Source organism: Podarcis bocagei, assembly GCF_964188305.1.
Source record: "Podarcis bocagei genome assembly, chromosome: W".
In the NCBI taxonomy this organism is placed as follows: Eukaryota; Metazoa; Chordata; class Lepidosauria; order Squamata; family Lacertidae; genus Podarcis; species Podarcis bocagei.
The window spans coordinates 4,107,283-4,122,429 of NC_138131.1; the positions used below are offsets into that span (position 1 = coordinate 4,107,283).

The 15,147-nt window shown below is 44.1% G+C and overlaps 1 protein-coding gene across 1 annotated transcript in view; it reads right to left on the bottom strand.

Moving 5' to 3' along the window:
• LOC308577827 (NF-kappa-B-repressing factor-like) overlaps nt 1–14,223 on the bottom strand; it is a 43,654-nt gene extending 29,431 nt beyond the window's left edge. Inside the window, exon 1 of the mRNA XM_081178217.1 lies at nt 13,613–14,223. Within this exon, the coding sequence (XP_081034343.1) occupies nt 13,613–13,905 (293 nt within the window). The 5' untranslated portion in view covers nt 13,906–14,223. The remainder of the gene's footprint in view (nt 1–13,612) is intronic.
• Nucleotides 14,224–15,147: the final 924 nt, after the last annotated feature.

A 15,147-nucleotide genomic window follows, 5' to 3' on the forward strand; every position in this document is an offset into this window, starting at 1 on the left:
CTTCCGGAGGGCTCCAGGATGCATCCGGTGTTCCACAGATCGGTGCTCACTCCCTACAAGGCACCGCACAGGTTTCAGGAACCAGGAACGGCGCCGAGTCCGCTCCGAGAGAGAACCGGGCAAAGGGGAGTGGCACAGGAGGTGCGCATCAACGAAGTCACGGAGATTTTGGACTCCAGATGGGGGGAAGAGGGGGTAGAATACCTTCTCGCTAAGGAGGGCACCCCGGCCAGTGCCAACAGCTGGGTGCCGGGCTACGCTTTGGACGAACCTCTGCTCAAGGAAGAGTTTCATGCCCTTTTCCCACATAGGCCAATGCCAGCAGACTTTTTCGACGACTGGCTTTTCACGCCCACGCTTTCAGCCAGCACGTTCTGGGGGTTCGACTCGGATGAGGAACCGACACGAGACGCCCGTTCCCCGGAGGGGTCACCCTCGGGATCTGCTTCAGAACCCTCGTATTGGTGGGATGATCGACCAGAGGAGCAGTTCCGCAGAAAGTGGCTGGAGGGTCCGGGACGAGCAACGTCTCCAGAAGGAAGCGAGGGAGAGACGGACATGGACGTTTTCGGGGACGACCCGGGTTTCGAGCACGGCGGCACAGAGATGGAAGCAGAGGTGACCGTCGCCGACGAGAGCAGGGAGGAAGAACCGGAAGACTTCAGATGGAGGCCCGCCACGGGAAGCGAACTGTACCCGACATTCCTCCCCTTGACACGGCAGCACCCAGCTCCCGCACCGGAAGGAGGGGAGGGGGGAAGAGGGGGCTTCGAGGGGGGGATGGATGTCAGGGGTTCAGGAGCAGAAGCGAGGGCAAGGGAGGAAACAGAGAGCGAGGGGGAGGAGGCAGAAGAAAAGATGAGTGATGACGACGACCCGAGATCTCCGAGTCTTTCCAGTGAATCAGAAGATTCACAGAAAGGAGCACCAGTGGCTAGGGCAAGGGGGGAGACTAGGGGGACACCCCAGGAAGATAGAGCCAGAGGGGACTCAGAGGGGAGCAGTTGGAAATCGGGACCAGCGTCACCGCCAGAGAGCAGGGAAGAGGAAGGGCGCCAGGGATCAAGCGCTGGCAGCTCACAACAGGAGGGAGGGCACGAGTCAGGAGTGGCCACACCTCCATCGGGGAGCGAAGAGACGGTTAGACGGAAAGTGGAAGGTTGGGCGCGCGCGCCAAGTTCAAATGCACAGGAAAGTGGCGCAGTAGGCAGCCTGGAAAGGGAGCCAGGTCCTAAAGCCCGGCGCAAGGAGACAGGAGGGTCCGGGGGGTCAGCGTCAGAAGAATCCCGGAAGGAAGAGACCCAGGGGGGCAGAGGGACCCAGAGAAGAACAGTCAGACGGAAAAGGTGGAGCAGGGGTAGGATATTAAGTTGGTGTACAAGGGGCGGAGATTCAGACGAAGCTTCGCCGGTCTAAGCATAAGACGTAGAGCTGCACGCAGCTTGAGAATGGAAACTGTAACTCAATAAAGACTTTTATTTAATGATCGCTGGCTAGCGTGATCCTCTGTGAGCTAGGATCTGGAAGCAGCTCTACTGTATATAATCACTCATTTTACATATCTTCTTTGGAAGGGATTGTTTCACTTTTCCATTTGCTAGCTAATACTGTTCTAGCTGCTGCCGTGGCATATAAAAAAATTACTTTCTTGTCTTGGGGGATATCTTTCCCCAGTAGACAGGCCTCAGGTTTCTTTTCTATAAGTGTTCTAAGTATCTTTTTTATTTCCTCATGTATAATGTCCCAAAAGCTTTTTACCTTTTTGCAGCTCCACCAAATGTGAAACATTGTCCCTTCCATCTTTTCACACTTCCAACATAAGTTGGATTTGAGTTTATAAATTTTTGCCAGTTTAGACGGTGTCAAGTATCATCTAAAGAGCATTTTCATCAAGTTCTCTCTAATTGTGTAACAGCCGGTGAACTTTATGTCCACATGCCAGAGTCTTTCCCACTGTTCCAAGTATATTGTATGCCCGATATCCTGGGCCCATCTGACCATGGTTTCCTTCACTTGTTCATCTTTCAAATCCCATTCTAATAGTACATCATAAATTTTGGATAATAGCTTCCTTTTGTTATTTAATAACACCCTTTGTAATTGTGATTCTTCTTCACCAAATCCTTTTTTTAGATCCTGATTAAAGACACTCTTTAACTGGTGGTATTGTAGCCAGCCGGATAGATATTGTTTGATCCCTTCGTATGGTTTTAGCCTCAGTTGTCCTTGATCGCCCCGTAGCAGTTGTTTATAAGTTGTCCAGGTATTATCCATATTTAGTTTTTTCAGTCATAGTAACTGAGGCCAGAGACTATGGCTGATGTTTAAGACAAATGGAATTCTTGGGCTAGGGATAGGCAACTGAGACCCCAATCTGATCTCCATAGGCTTCCTATGTAAGCTTCAGCATAGCTCTTGATCACAAGGACACCCCTCTTCTTTATCACTGATTTTTCAGAGGTCTGGTGTGTCCATTGCTTTTATCACCTAGAGACCCTCTGAAAAGAGCCTCCTTGCTGAGATGACTCACACACTCCAACTGCAGTGTGTAGCTCAAGTGTGTGTGTGTGTGTGGCGGGGGAGAACTTTGATCCTACAGATGTTACTGAACTACAACTCCCATCAGCCCCAGGAAGCATGGCCAATGGGCTGGCAGAAGCTATATTTCAGTGACATCTGGAAGGCCAAAGGCTCCCCACACTAGGGCTGGGTACTATCTGGTTTTCAACATTATGATGTATCAGCAGCTAAATACCGCAATATGCTGATATATCATGATGTCTGGAATGTATCTCGGCTGCTGCTTCTTCCTCCCCACCTTAGGGGAGGAAGAAGCAGCTGAGATACATTTGAAGTGTAGGTGGGTTCCCACGAGGCAAGACACCATGATAACAGCAAGAATCTTCAATGAACTAACAGAACTGGACAACAGGAGCAAAGCAACTACTTATATACATTTCTGAAGGCCTGGGCCACTCCCACTCCCAACATGATTGACTGTCTAAACTTCCAAGATGCAAATCGTAACACAGAGTTTAAGGTCCAATGACAGAGGCCCAAATCCTGAAATGTTCTGTGATTGGCTATCAAGTATTGAATCAGAACACAAGAGCTCAGAATCCTTAGTCCTGACTCAAGCTCAGGCAAACACAGACCACTGAATACATTGTTGCAAATTTTAGGCAGTGGTACCCACTTATGTGGAGACAAAGGATTGACAGACACAGCAATTTGGAGGAAAAAAAGGTGAAGTTTATTGCTGAGCAATAATGGACCCAGTTGGAATCCTTTCCAAAAGACTGGGACCCCAAAGCATTCAAGTTCTGAGGTTAAATACCTGCGTGCAGCATCACAGATCATGAGACAATCATGAGACAATCACGAACGCCAGCAAAACTTAACCAATAAACGCATTCTGTCGGCTCCTGAGCATGCGCAGAGTACAACTCCCAACTTCTGCTTTCTTTGTCTGTACAGTCAAAGTACAGTCTGACCTTTTCCCTAGTTGATGGAACAGGGAATTGAAACTTCAGCTAGGAGGGGATCTCCTGACGATAACTCCCCCGTGCATCTGTTCATGTAGGGGTATTGTGGTTAGCCCTCCCTGTTTCGTGTCCAGAATTAGTCTGGACCAGAGGGGGGAGAGATGTACTAGCATCTTCTGATTTACAGCTTCCCCTTTCTCTAGGGTGCAAGAAAGCACTGGGGGAAAGGTCGAGCCGCTTGCTGTCAGACTAGGCAGAAAGCTTTTTTATGATTCAAATGGATTATAAAAATCACTGTAAAGCCCTGGTTATGTGTGAGCATATGTGAATATATTGATAACTGATAACTGATTATATGAATAACTGATTATATGAAAAGCCTAAGGATAATAATCCTCTAGGGTCATGCTTCAACATAACACTATCACCCAGCCCTAATGAGCAAGCCCCCATACCACTCTGGCAAATGAAAGCTGGAGGGGCATGGGGGCTTTCTTAAACTGCTTTGTTGGGGGGAGGGAAGCCTCCCCCCCCCCACTCCTCAGCTGAGCCAGCCCTCATACTGCACCAGCTGGTGTGAGCTGGAGGAGCGGGGACAGGGTCTTCCTCACAGGCTCAGGCAGGCAGGCAGACGGAACCTTCTCAGGCTCCGTCTGCCTACCTGTGCCTCTGCCATCTGCAGGCAATTTGAGCTGGGAATACATTGAGGTTCCCCAGTCATCATGATGTATTGCCAGCTCAAAATGTCTAAAATCAGTGTTAGAAACTCAAATATATAAGCTGGATGCCAAATTGCCCCTTAAACCAAGGTTATAGTTGCCAAAATGGAATACCTAGTTGCCATTTTTTTGTAAGACAGATCTAAAGTTTTATTTTTCAAATGATGGATTGACTGTGATTGATTCTCTGTTAGTTCAGATGACAACCTTGAGCTAGGTTAAGAGCTTTGAGAATTTAAAGAGGAGAATGTTCCAAGCTTCCAAGGAAAACAACTGCTTTGCATACAAAATGGCCTCAGTGCAATCTCTGGTGTCTTCAGCAGCAGCAGGTAATGAGAAAATACCCTTTCCTGCCTGAATCCTTGTGAGTCAAAGTAGACAACATTGAGTTAGAAGGCCAAATTTGCAAGGCATAAGACTATTTCCTAAGTTCCTAAGCCTGGACAACTTCTGACCCAGCAAAGTGAATGGAGCCAGACAAGCAATGGTTATGACCAGCTTTATTCTTAGCAAATGCAACCTCTTCCCTTTCAGCACTCTTTTTTTTTTTTTTTTGAGTGGGGGGGGGCACAGTTTATGGCTGGTAGCAAAACCAGGGACATTTACACTTAATATTTGAAGGGCTGTGTTCAATGGGTTGTACACTTGCAATCAAAATTATTCAACCCCCATTGCAAATCAGGTTTATTATCAAAATTTACAAACTTTCAGCTGTTTGCTATCAGCAAATCAAACAAAAGCAATTGAAATAGCTCAGCAGGAAATATTCAAATAAAACAAAATACTGAGATGCTGCAAACACAGTTTTCAATGATTATAAATCAGGAAGTGGAATGGAAAATAAAAAGTTTAAGGCAAAGGAATTTTGAATTTGCTAATAAATCTGGGAAACTTTTAGCCTGGCAATTGAAAAAGAAACAGGGTCAAAATACCATAAATAAAATAAGAGTGGAGGACAAGATGATAGAGAACCCGAAGGAAATTTTAAAAAGCTTTCATAAATGTTATAGAGAATTATATAAAGTGGAGAAGGAGAACAAAGGAAGAATAGAGAGCTACTTGGAGAATCACAAATTACAGAAGATTCCAATGGAAAAACAAAATTAACTGAGCTCGTTAATAACGATAACTGAAATACAAACTGCAAGAAAACAGTTGAAGTCAGGCAAGGCACCAGGACCTGATGGACTTACAGCTAAATACTATAAGATACTGAGTGAGCAACTGACATACCAGTTTAAAAAATGTTATGAATAATATTTTGACAAATGGTTTGATCCCAAAAACATGGAGAGAGGCCTATATCACTTTGATTCCTAAACAAGATACAGATTTATTGAACATACAGACCTATCTCTTTATTAAATAATGACTATAAGCTTTTTGTCTTTGTCCATGGAGTTTTCTTGGCAGGGATACTGGAGTGGCTTGCCAGTTCCTGCTCCAGATGGATCACGTTTGGTCAAAACTCTCCACTATGAGAGTTATGGTGAATTATGGTGTTGGAGGAGACTCTTGAGAGTCCCATGGACTGCAAGAAGATCAAACCTCTCCATTCTTAAGGAAATCAGCCCTGAGTGCTCACTGGAAGGACAGATCCTGAAGCTGAGACTCCAATACTTTGGCCACCTCATGAGAAGAGAAGACTCCCTGAAAAGATCCTGATGTTGGGAAAGATGGAGGGCACAAGGAGAAGGGGATGACAGAGGACAAGATGGTTGGATAGTGTTCTCGAAGCTACCAGCATGAGTTTGACCAAACTGCGGGAGGCAGTGGAAGACAGTGCCTGGCATGCTCTGGTCCATGGGGTCACGAAGAGTCGGACACGACTAAACGACTAAACAACAACATAAGCTTTTTGCTAATATATTAGCAAACAGATTGAAGGAAACCTTGAAGGAACAAATCCATCAAGACCAAGCTGGGTTTCTTCCTGGTCGACAATTGAAAGACAATGTGAGAAATATAATTGACATAATAGAATATTTGGAGACTAGGAACAATAAGCAAGCAGCTTTGATGTTTATTGATGCTGAAAAAGCTTTTGATAATATATCTTGGTATTTTATGAGGAAAAAATTGGAACTGATGGGTGTAGGGGATCTATTCCTCAAAGGTATAGAAGCTGTATATTCAGAACAAAAGGCAAGATTGATAGTTAATAATGTGTTGACTGAAAATTTTGAAATTTCAAAAGGGACGAGACAGGGATGTCCCTTATCACAGTTATTGTTTATAACGGTCCTAGAGGTCCTGACAAGATTGCTAAGAGAAACACAAACTGTGAAAGGTATAAAGATTGGTGTAAAGGAATATAAATTAAAAGCCTTTGCTGATGACTTGGTTTTACCTTTAGAAGAACCACTGTCCAGTCTAAGTGAAGCACTGGGAAAAACTGAAGAATTTGGGAAACTAGCAGGATTTTAGCTTAATAAGGCTTATACAAAAATGACGGTTAAAAATATGACAGAAAGAAATTGACGAAATGCAATTTAAAACAGGAATTATGGTGGTTAAAAAAGTTAAATATTTAGGAATATGGTTAACATAAAAAATATATAAATTTATTTAAAGACAATTTTTTTACCTGTATGGAAAGATATTAAAAAAGATTTAGAAGTGTGGGGAATATTGAAACTGTATTTTGGGGGAAGAATTTCAGCTGTGAAGATGAATGTGATACCTAAAATGTTATTTTTATTTCAGACGATCCCTGTGATCAGAGGGGTGGGACAATTCAAAGAGTGAAAGAAAGTTTTATCAAGATTTATCTGGCAAGGGGAAAAACCTAGGATAAAGTATAAACTTCTTACTGATAAAAAAGAGGGGGGGGGGATTTTCCCTGCCAGGTTTGAAATTATACTATGAAGTGTCCTGCCTCTGCCTCTCTGGTTGAGAGAGTGGATGATGTTGGAGAATATGGATCTATTAGATCTAGAGGTTTATGGCAATAGATTTGGGTGGCACGCATATTTATGGTATGATAAAGTCAAAGTACACAGAGGATTTTTGAACCACATGATAAGGAAATCCATATATGAAGTTTGGGTAAGATATAAAGATTTATTAGAACGAAAAACAACTTGGTGGCTATCTCCAGTGGAAGCAATTTCAGTTAAAAGATTAAATATGAAAGGAAAATGGGCCACCTATTGTCACGGGGCTGCCAGCGAATGCCCTGGAGCTGAGGGAGGGGGAAGAACAGGAGCCTTTAGAAAAGACAGGAGAGGGAGAGGAGGACAAGCAAGCGGAAGGAACTCAAGCGGCGAGGACGCTCCCGGATGCTGGAGAGCAGCAACACCACTCGAACAGTTCAGGGACAGGGGGAGATTTGATGCCTGTTCCTTCAGCACAGGACAGGAGGGGGTTAAAACGTAGGGAACAAATAAGGCATTTGGGGCTTCCCAAGCTCCTCTGCTGGAGGAGGAGCTGAAAGCTCCCACTTCCTGGATCTGCTACCAAGGATTCGGACGCGTGAAGCTATGTTCTGTACCTTGTATATATGTATGTAAATAAAGACTGTAAATATATCTCTGAGTGAGCAGAGGTATTTCTTGCGAAAGGCTTCCAGACCCATCACACCTATAGGGAGAGTTTGATGGAAACCGATAAAGAGTTTAAAATGAAACCATTTGATGAAGTATGTGATGCCTTAACAGGTTGGTTACAATATCATCAAGTACTGTATTTTTTGCTCTATAAGACTCACTTTTTCCCTCCTAAAAAGTAAAGGGAAATGTGTGTGCATCTTATGGAGCGAATGCACACTGCGCAGATATCCCAGAAGCTAGAACAGCAAGAGGGATTGCTGCTTTCGCTGCGCAGCGATTCCTCTTGCTGTTCTGGCTTCTGGGATTCAGAATATTTTTTTCCTTGTTTTCCTCCTCCAAAAACTAGGTGCGTCTTATGGCCTGGTGCGTCTTATAGAGAGAAAAATACGGTAGATGACATACAGGGGTATTCAACAAAGAAAAAAGGAAAAATGGCTTTGATATTACAAGCTCAAAGCTGGAAACCGAATTGTTGGGAGGTAAAAGTAAAATATTATCAAAAATGTACAATTTATTACTAGAATGGCACACAAAAGACGAAGAGGTAAAAGAGGTAATGATAAAATGGGCAAAAGATTTTGGGTATAATATACAATTTGAATCCTGGTCAAAGTTATGGAATGAAGGAAATAACTTTACTGCATGTACGGCATTGAAAGAAAATATAATGAAAATAATGTATAGATGGTATCTAACCCCGACTAAATTAGCTAAAATGTATAGAATGAGAAATAAGAATTGCTGGGAATGTAATGTTAAAGACGGAGATTTTTATCATATGTGGTAAACATGCGATAAAGTCAAATTATTTTGGGGAAACATCTATAATGAGTTTTAAAAAATGTTTTAGTATACTTTTCAAAAAAAAACCCAGAAGCGTTCTTGTTGGGTATAATAGGAGGGGAAATACCAAAAATAGACCAGAGGCTATTTATGTATGACATTACGGCAGCCAGAACTTTATTAGCCCAAAAGTGGAAACAGCAAGAACTACCAGCGGTAGAGGAATGGCAGACAAAGATGATGGACTATGCAGAATTAGCAAAGCTGAAGGGGAAAATCCGAAATCAGAGCGAGTAAACGTTCCAGAGAGAATTATCCCTGGCAGACTCCCCAGGGTGGGGGAGGACTGTCTCGTAGACCCGCAGATTGTCTGAGATTGTCAGCTTGCATCAAGGTGCAAGCGGCAGGACACTGGGTCCCAGAGCATGACACGGCTGGCACTCTCCGATGCCATTCTCATAGCCAGAAATATCTGCTTGATAAAATGATTGGATTTGGAGAATAAACAGACATAGTCTGGACTGAAGAAGACTAAGAAAAAACCTGCAGAATTGTACAGTCCCTGGTGTTTAAGCTTGGATTTCAAAGAGATTCTCATCATGGCATTTGGATTACGGAGGTGTTTGGTATGTCCTTTTTTTCTTCTTAATATCTACAATTGGTTTTCTATGCCAAACCTCATCAAGAAACTTTTTTTTTAAAAAAAGTACAGATGGACATCTATTTATAATTAAGTATTCAACTGTGCAGCTTTACTCAGACTTGATAAAGATAAAAGAAGAAACAAGATGGCGCTTGTTAATATGACGCAGCACGGAAAAATGAGAATTCCTCCCTTTTTCGAGGGAAGCAGGACATATTTGCTAGCTGACTTTGTAATGACTTGAGATAACAATTTTGGACAACATATAGTGCAGCTGTTTGCAGAAGTTTTTCATTATGAGCGAGAGAGAAGGCTGAATGGATGTCTAGCAGCCCCCCTTGTAGGGCCCAAAGGGTGGGATTGTGTGGTCTCCGAGAGGCTGATCGATCGCCAAATGACTTATATCTGTGGAATACAGTTCATTTACATTGCAATATTGCAAACAGTATGCTCAACAATTTACAGTAACAACTTAACAACGTGGAAGCTACTATGTTATTAAATCTCAAACGAAAAGTTTGGACAACAGCCCGGATTGGAATGATTTAACAATTTGGGAGTTGCTGCGTCATTAAACTTCAGACAATAGACTTGGACAACAGCCCGGATTGGAAGATTGGAATGGAGTCAGGGAAAGCTGCGCTGGCAAATAGACAGTTGAAAATATATATATACACAAATAAAGCTGTATTTGATGGATGAAAGGATATATGATTTCTCACATGACTGAGAATCGCAGAGCCAGGGACGGAGAACTTTAAAGGGTTAAGATCAGGATGTGGAAAACATGAAAACAACAACAAGAGGCAGGATCGAAGATATTGGAGATACACTTCAAAGGTCCAGACTATGGGGAGGCCCCCCCCAAAAAAATTACTATTAATAATTCGGATGGTAATTTGGTCATTTTTTATGTTAGTTTATTGTTTTTAATTGGCTTATGATATGAATATGTTAATTGGCTGTTTTTATTGGAAAATCAATAAAAATGATTTAAAAATAATAATAATACAACATTCCTTGTTTCCCTAGAGTGGACACAGACGGGGGGGGGGGGTTATTCCAGCCGCCATCCCTCCTCTCTTTTGCCACTCTCTTCCATTTTGGCCACTGCTCCTGATGCTGTCTGCTGGCTCTGTGCCAGCATCACATCGGCCCATCTTTACAAGGATGTAAGCCACACTGTATCTGTAACTACAAGCTAAAGGCTGCCTTCAGGGATCATACTGTGAACTGAATGTGAGTAAACTTCATTACTTATAAGGAAAAAAGAAATAAAAGACACAAGTCTTTAAGGGATCTTACCAGGAATATACTCCAATCTGGGCATGCCAGATTGGATTGCTTAACTAAAGAGATTCAAATGAATCTGCAAACTAGCTTTCTGCTGTGTGAAGGGGAATGAGCTCTGAGATCTATATCTATATCACTCACTAGCATGAGTGAGAAAGGATAATAATTAATCAATATATCCTCTCCTACTGTCCACAACATTCCCACAGAAATGTCATGCCATCTGTGAGTAAGCTGAAGCTTGAGCATCTTTGGATTTTCCAACAAGACAGTGATCCCAAGCATACCTCAAATTTCACCACGGGTGGGTTGCAGAAGTAGCCCTGGAAGGTTATATAGTGGCCATCACAGTCACCTAACTTGAACCCCATAGAAAATCTCTAGTGGGATCTGAAGAAGGCGGTTGCAGCACACAAACCCAAGAATATTACTGAACTGGAGGCCATGAGGAATGGGCTGAGATTCCTCAGGAACGCTGCTGGAAGCTGCTGTCTGGCTATGCATCTCATTTGCAGCACATCATAGCAGCAAAAGGCTGCTCTACTAAGTACTAAAGATTCTTGTCATGAAGGGGTTGAATAATAGTGAGACTGAGGAAGCCTGTATAAGTTGCAATTTCAGCTGAATTTGGGAAAACCACTTGAAGCATCCGTTGTGTTGAGCTATTTCAATCGCTTTTGTTTGATTTGCTTATTGCAAACAGCTGAAAGTCTGTAATTTTGACAATAAACCTGATTCGCAATGAGGGTTGAATAATTTTGATTGCAACTGTATGCTATGCTGACTATGCCCAAATCCAGAATATACATTTAAAGCACTATGATACCCCTATTCCCCTCACAGAGCTGCTATTCTCAAAGTGGTTAAATAATCACAGGGAACTCTGGGAATTGTAGCTCTGAGAGTTAAACAGGATTGAAGCAATGACTTTTTAAAGTGGTATAACAATGATTTAAATGTTTGCTGCAGATGTGGCCCCAGTAGCCGATAAAAACCAGGGGCTCCATTCTAAATAGCTCAGTCAGTAGATCATGAGCCCATTTGGGCAAAAGGATTCCTGCATTGCAGGGGGTTGGACTAGATGGCCCTTGTGGTCCCTTCTAACCCTACAATTCTATGATTCTAAGACAACCTGCTCATCCTGCCCTCTGACCTGGAAGCACTGGCTTCTAGCTTCCTTGTTTGTGGGACGGGGAGTGAATAATGGAGGATGAATTATTCTGGAGAGAAGAAATTGGGCCCCAAATGATGCAAAGTTAAGGAAACGTGGGCTGCCTGCAGGTGCAAACCAAAGGCCCATCCATGCCACAACAGTGGACATGGCAGACTATTAAAGAGGTCCACAAGATTTATTGAACCACACAAATATTCAATACCTTAACATAGTCGGGAAAATATTACTTGTGAAGTAGAAGATGATCCAAGGATTGGTTTTGACCAATGACAGTGATACCAAGCCAATAAGCAAATATTCCCCTGAAGAAGACCTGTAGGGTCTCAAAGGTGTTGGGAACTTGGAATCGCTTTGTGGTTCAATGAAGATGGTAAACAGAACATTTACTATTCTGCCTTTCACTGGCAGAATATCAGGCTTTGTCGCTGCTCTATAATGGCAATCAGACAGGTGCTAATGGGGTGCTCACAAGACTAGAAACTGTGGAATATTCTTCCTGCAGAGATTTGCCCAGCTTCCTCTTTGCTGCCTTTTGAACCCAAAGCAAAAGTGTTTTTATTCAAGCAGTCTTTTCACGGTTAGTTCTGCTACTGTTTTTCCAAAAGGTTTTTCTTTACTATGCTCTTGATGTTTTTAAATGACTGCTTGCTTCAAGTGGATGGTTTTATCACAAGGTGCTCTTGTTTATTGCATTGTTACTGGTTTTCTGTCTGTAACCTATTCTTAGTATTTATTGCTACAGCATGATATAAATATTAAATACTAACTCTGAAAATCACTGAATGGAAAGGAAAATGAGTTGTGAACAAAGAATAATGAGAAGAGGAGGAAAAGGGAGCTAAGGTCAGTAGCAGAGCATCTGCTTTGTACGGAGGGCCCAGGTTCAATCCTTGGCACCTCCAGGTAAGGCTGGGAGAGAGCCTTGTCAGAAATCCTTGAGAACTACAGGGATGGGAAACCTGTAGCCCTTCAGACCTAATTGGACTCCAACAACTCCTGTCATACCTGACCAATAACAATAATACTGGCCAAGACGAGTGGGGCTGGTGGAATTTGGCCTCCAACAACATTGGAGGGACACAGGTTCCCTGCCACTGTTGCAGACAATACTGAGCTAGAAAGAACAATGGCTGACTCAGTAAAAGGCAGCATTCTATGTCAAAATTATTGAACAGAAAGGGATATAGCTCAGTGATAAAGCATCTGCCTTGTTTACATGAGACCCCAGGTTCAATCTTTGACTCTTTTCCCCAGCCCTCCCAGGAGATGCCTTAGAAATCCAAAGTTGGAAGGGAGCCTGAGGGTCATCTAGTCCAACCCCATGTGATGCAGGAATCACATCTAAAGAATCACTAACAGAGGGCCAGCCAACCTCTGTTCAAAAACCTCCAGTGCAGAAGAGTCCACCACCTCCAGTGGTAGTCTGTTCCACTGTCAAACAGCTCCTACCATCCTAAAATTATTCTTAATGTTCAGTTGGAATCTTCTTTCTTGTAACTCCAGAGCAGGAGAAAACAAGCTTGCTCCATTTTCCATGTGGCAACCCTTCAGATATTTGAAGACGGCTATCACATCACCTCTCAGTCTTCTCTTCTCCAGGCTAAATATACCCAACTCGCTCAATCATCCATCATAAGGTCTGGTTTCTAGACCCTGTCAAAAATCCTGGCGAGCCCCTACCCCTCAGTACAGACAATATTGAACTACACGGACCTGTATAAGACAGCTTCCTGTGTTCCTAAACAAACAACAGGAAATGCACTGAATGGATGGATGAAGGATATGCATATGTGTGTGTGTTTCCCCCCCACACCCCACCTCCCTATTAACAATCCGAGCCTCTTCTTTGTTAACAAGGGTCTTTGGCTATATATCACAGTTATTACTTGCGCGACTGAGGACTTCATGTGTGCAGAGATGGGATGGGGAAGTGCATAATAAACGAAAAACGTTCCTCATCTCACCTGCATCCCATGAAGACGTGGTTGGTCCAAGCATGAGACAGTGCCAGAAGCTTCTGGAAGGCGGCAGCGTCCGAGTAGCCCCGCAGGTTGCGGAGGAGGAACTGCCTGCGCAGAACCCAGTACCTGTCGTTCTCCTGCTTCTCGCGCCACTGCTCTAGATCGTGCTCCACAGTGGAGGCTGCAGCATCGGCAGTAGGCTGAGGCGGCGGTGGCTGCTTCGTTTGGGAAGGAGGAGGCGGCGGCTGCGAGGATGGGAAATCCTCACCGGGTAGCGTCCACCCTCCGCTGGCCATGGGCTGGCCTTTTCGGGAGTAATGCCAAACGGACCCGGCTTGTGTGAGTGCCGAAGCTTAGCGGAGGGTCGTGGTAGGTAGGTAGAGGCAAGAAGGAGCTGCCTGGCAGCCAGATCCGGATTTCCCTTGATCCGGATCCAGAAAGGAAGAGCGGCAGCAGCTACACAAGGGCACAAATTTATCTGTTCACACGTGCAAGCGACTGCTTCCTTTTCTCCCTCAAGCCCCCCCCCTCTCGTTTCTTTCTCGTGTATGCGCGCACCTAGTGCTCTTCTTTCATTGCTACAATGTAACTCCCGTCGCACACCCCCCCTCGCTTGTTACACTCGGCTCACGTGGGTGGAATAAAACGTCCAAGGCCCGCGAGATCTCCGGAGAGACAAAAAAAAAACGCGCGAGAGGGTCAACTGGGCGGCCCAATAAGTAGTAAAGCAGTTCAGCGGGTTAAAAGGGATGCTTCGCTCCTCACAGCGACACCTCGAGACGTGGAGGGCCCCAGGAGCGGAGCTCTCGGATTATGTGAAGGTGGGAAGAGTGCAGATAGTGAGTGGCAGCCATAAGAGTTAAGACTCTAGGGCACCGGTCCAGAGACTCACTGAGCAGAATGAGCCCGAGGGCCCCGCAATCCAGCACAACTGGCTTGCCACATTTTGAAGTAAAGTTGGCACCTAAAAGGGTTGGAGGAAAGACCATGAAGTCCAAAAACTAAAATTGCTTATTACATTTCTATCCCACCTTTCAAGGTGGCATACATGGGTCTCTCCCCTCTTCGTTTTACCTTCACATTGGTATAAGAAAAAATGGGCTTGACTTTTAAAGTCCAACTTCCCATCAAGGGACCCAGTATCTCAGATCCTCCAAGTGTCCCTATTTCCTAGGGACAGTTCCAGATTTACAGAAGCCATCCTGGTTTCTGATTTGATCCCGGAATGTCAGGCTTTTCCTTAGGATGTCCCTGTTTTCCTTGGAGAAATGTTAGAGGGTATAGAGTTATGCAACCCCCAAGCATAGGCAGCCCTATATGGCAGTCACCCCCCAAACTCGGCCCTCCAGCTATTTTGGGACTACAACTCCCATCATCCCTTGCTTAACAGGACCAGTGGTTAGGGATGATGGGAACTGTAGTCCCAAAACAACTGGAGGACCGAGTTTGGGGAAGCCAGCTATATGGGGAAGTTTTTAAATGTTTAATGTTTTATTATATTTTTATATATGTTGGAAGCTGTCCAGCATGGCTGGGGC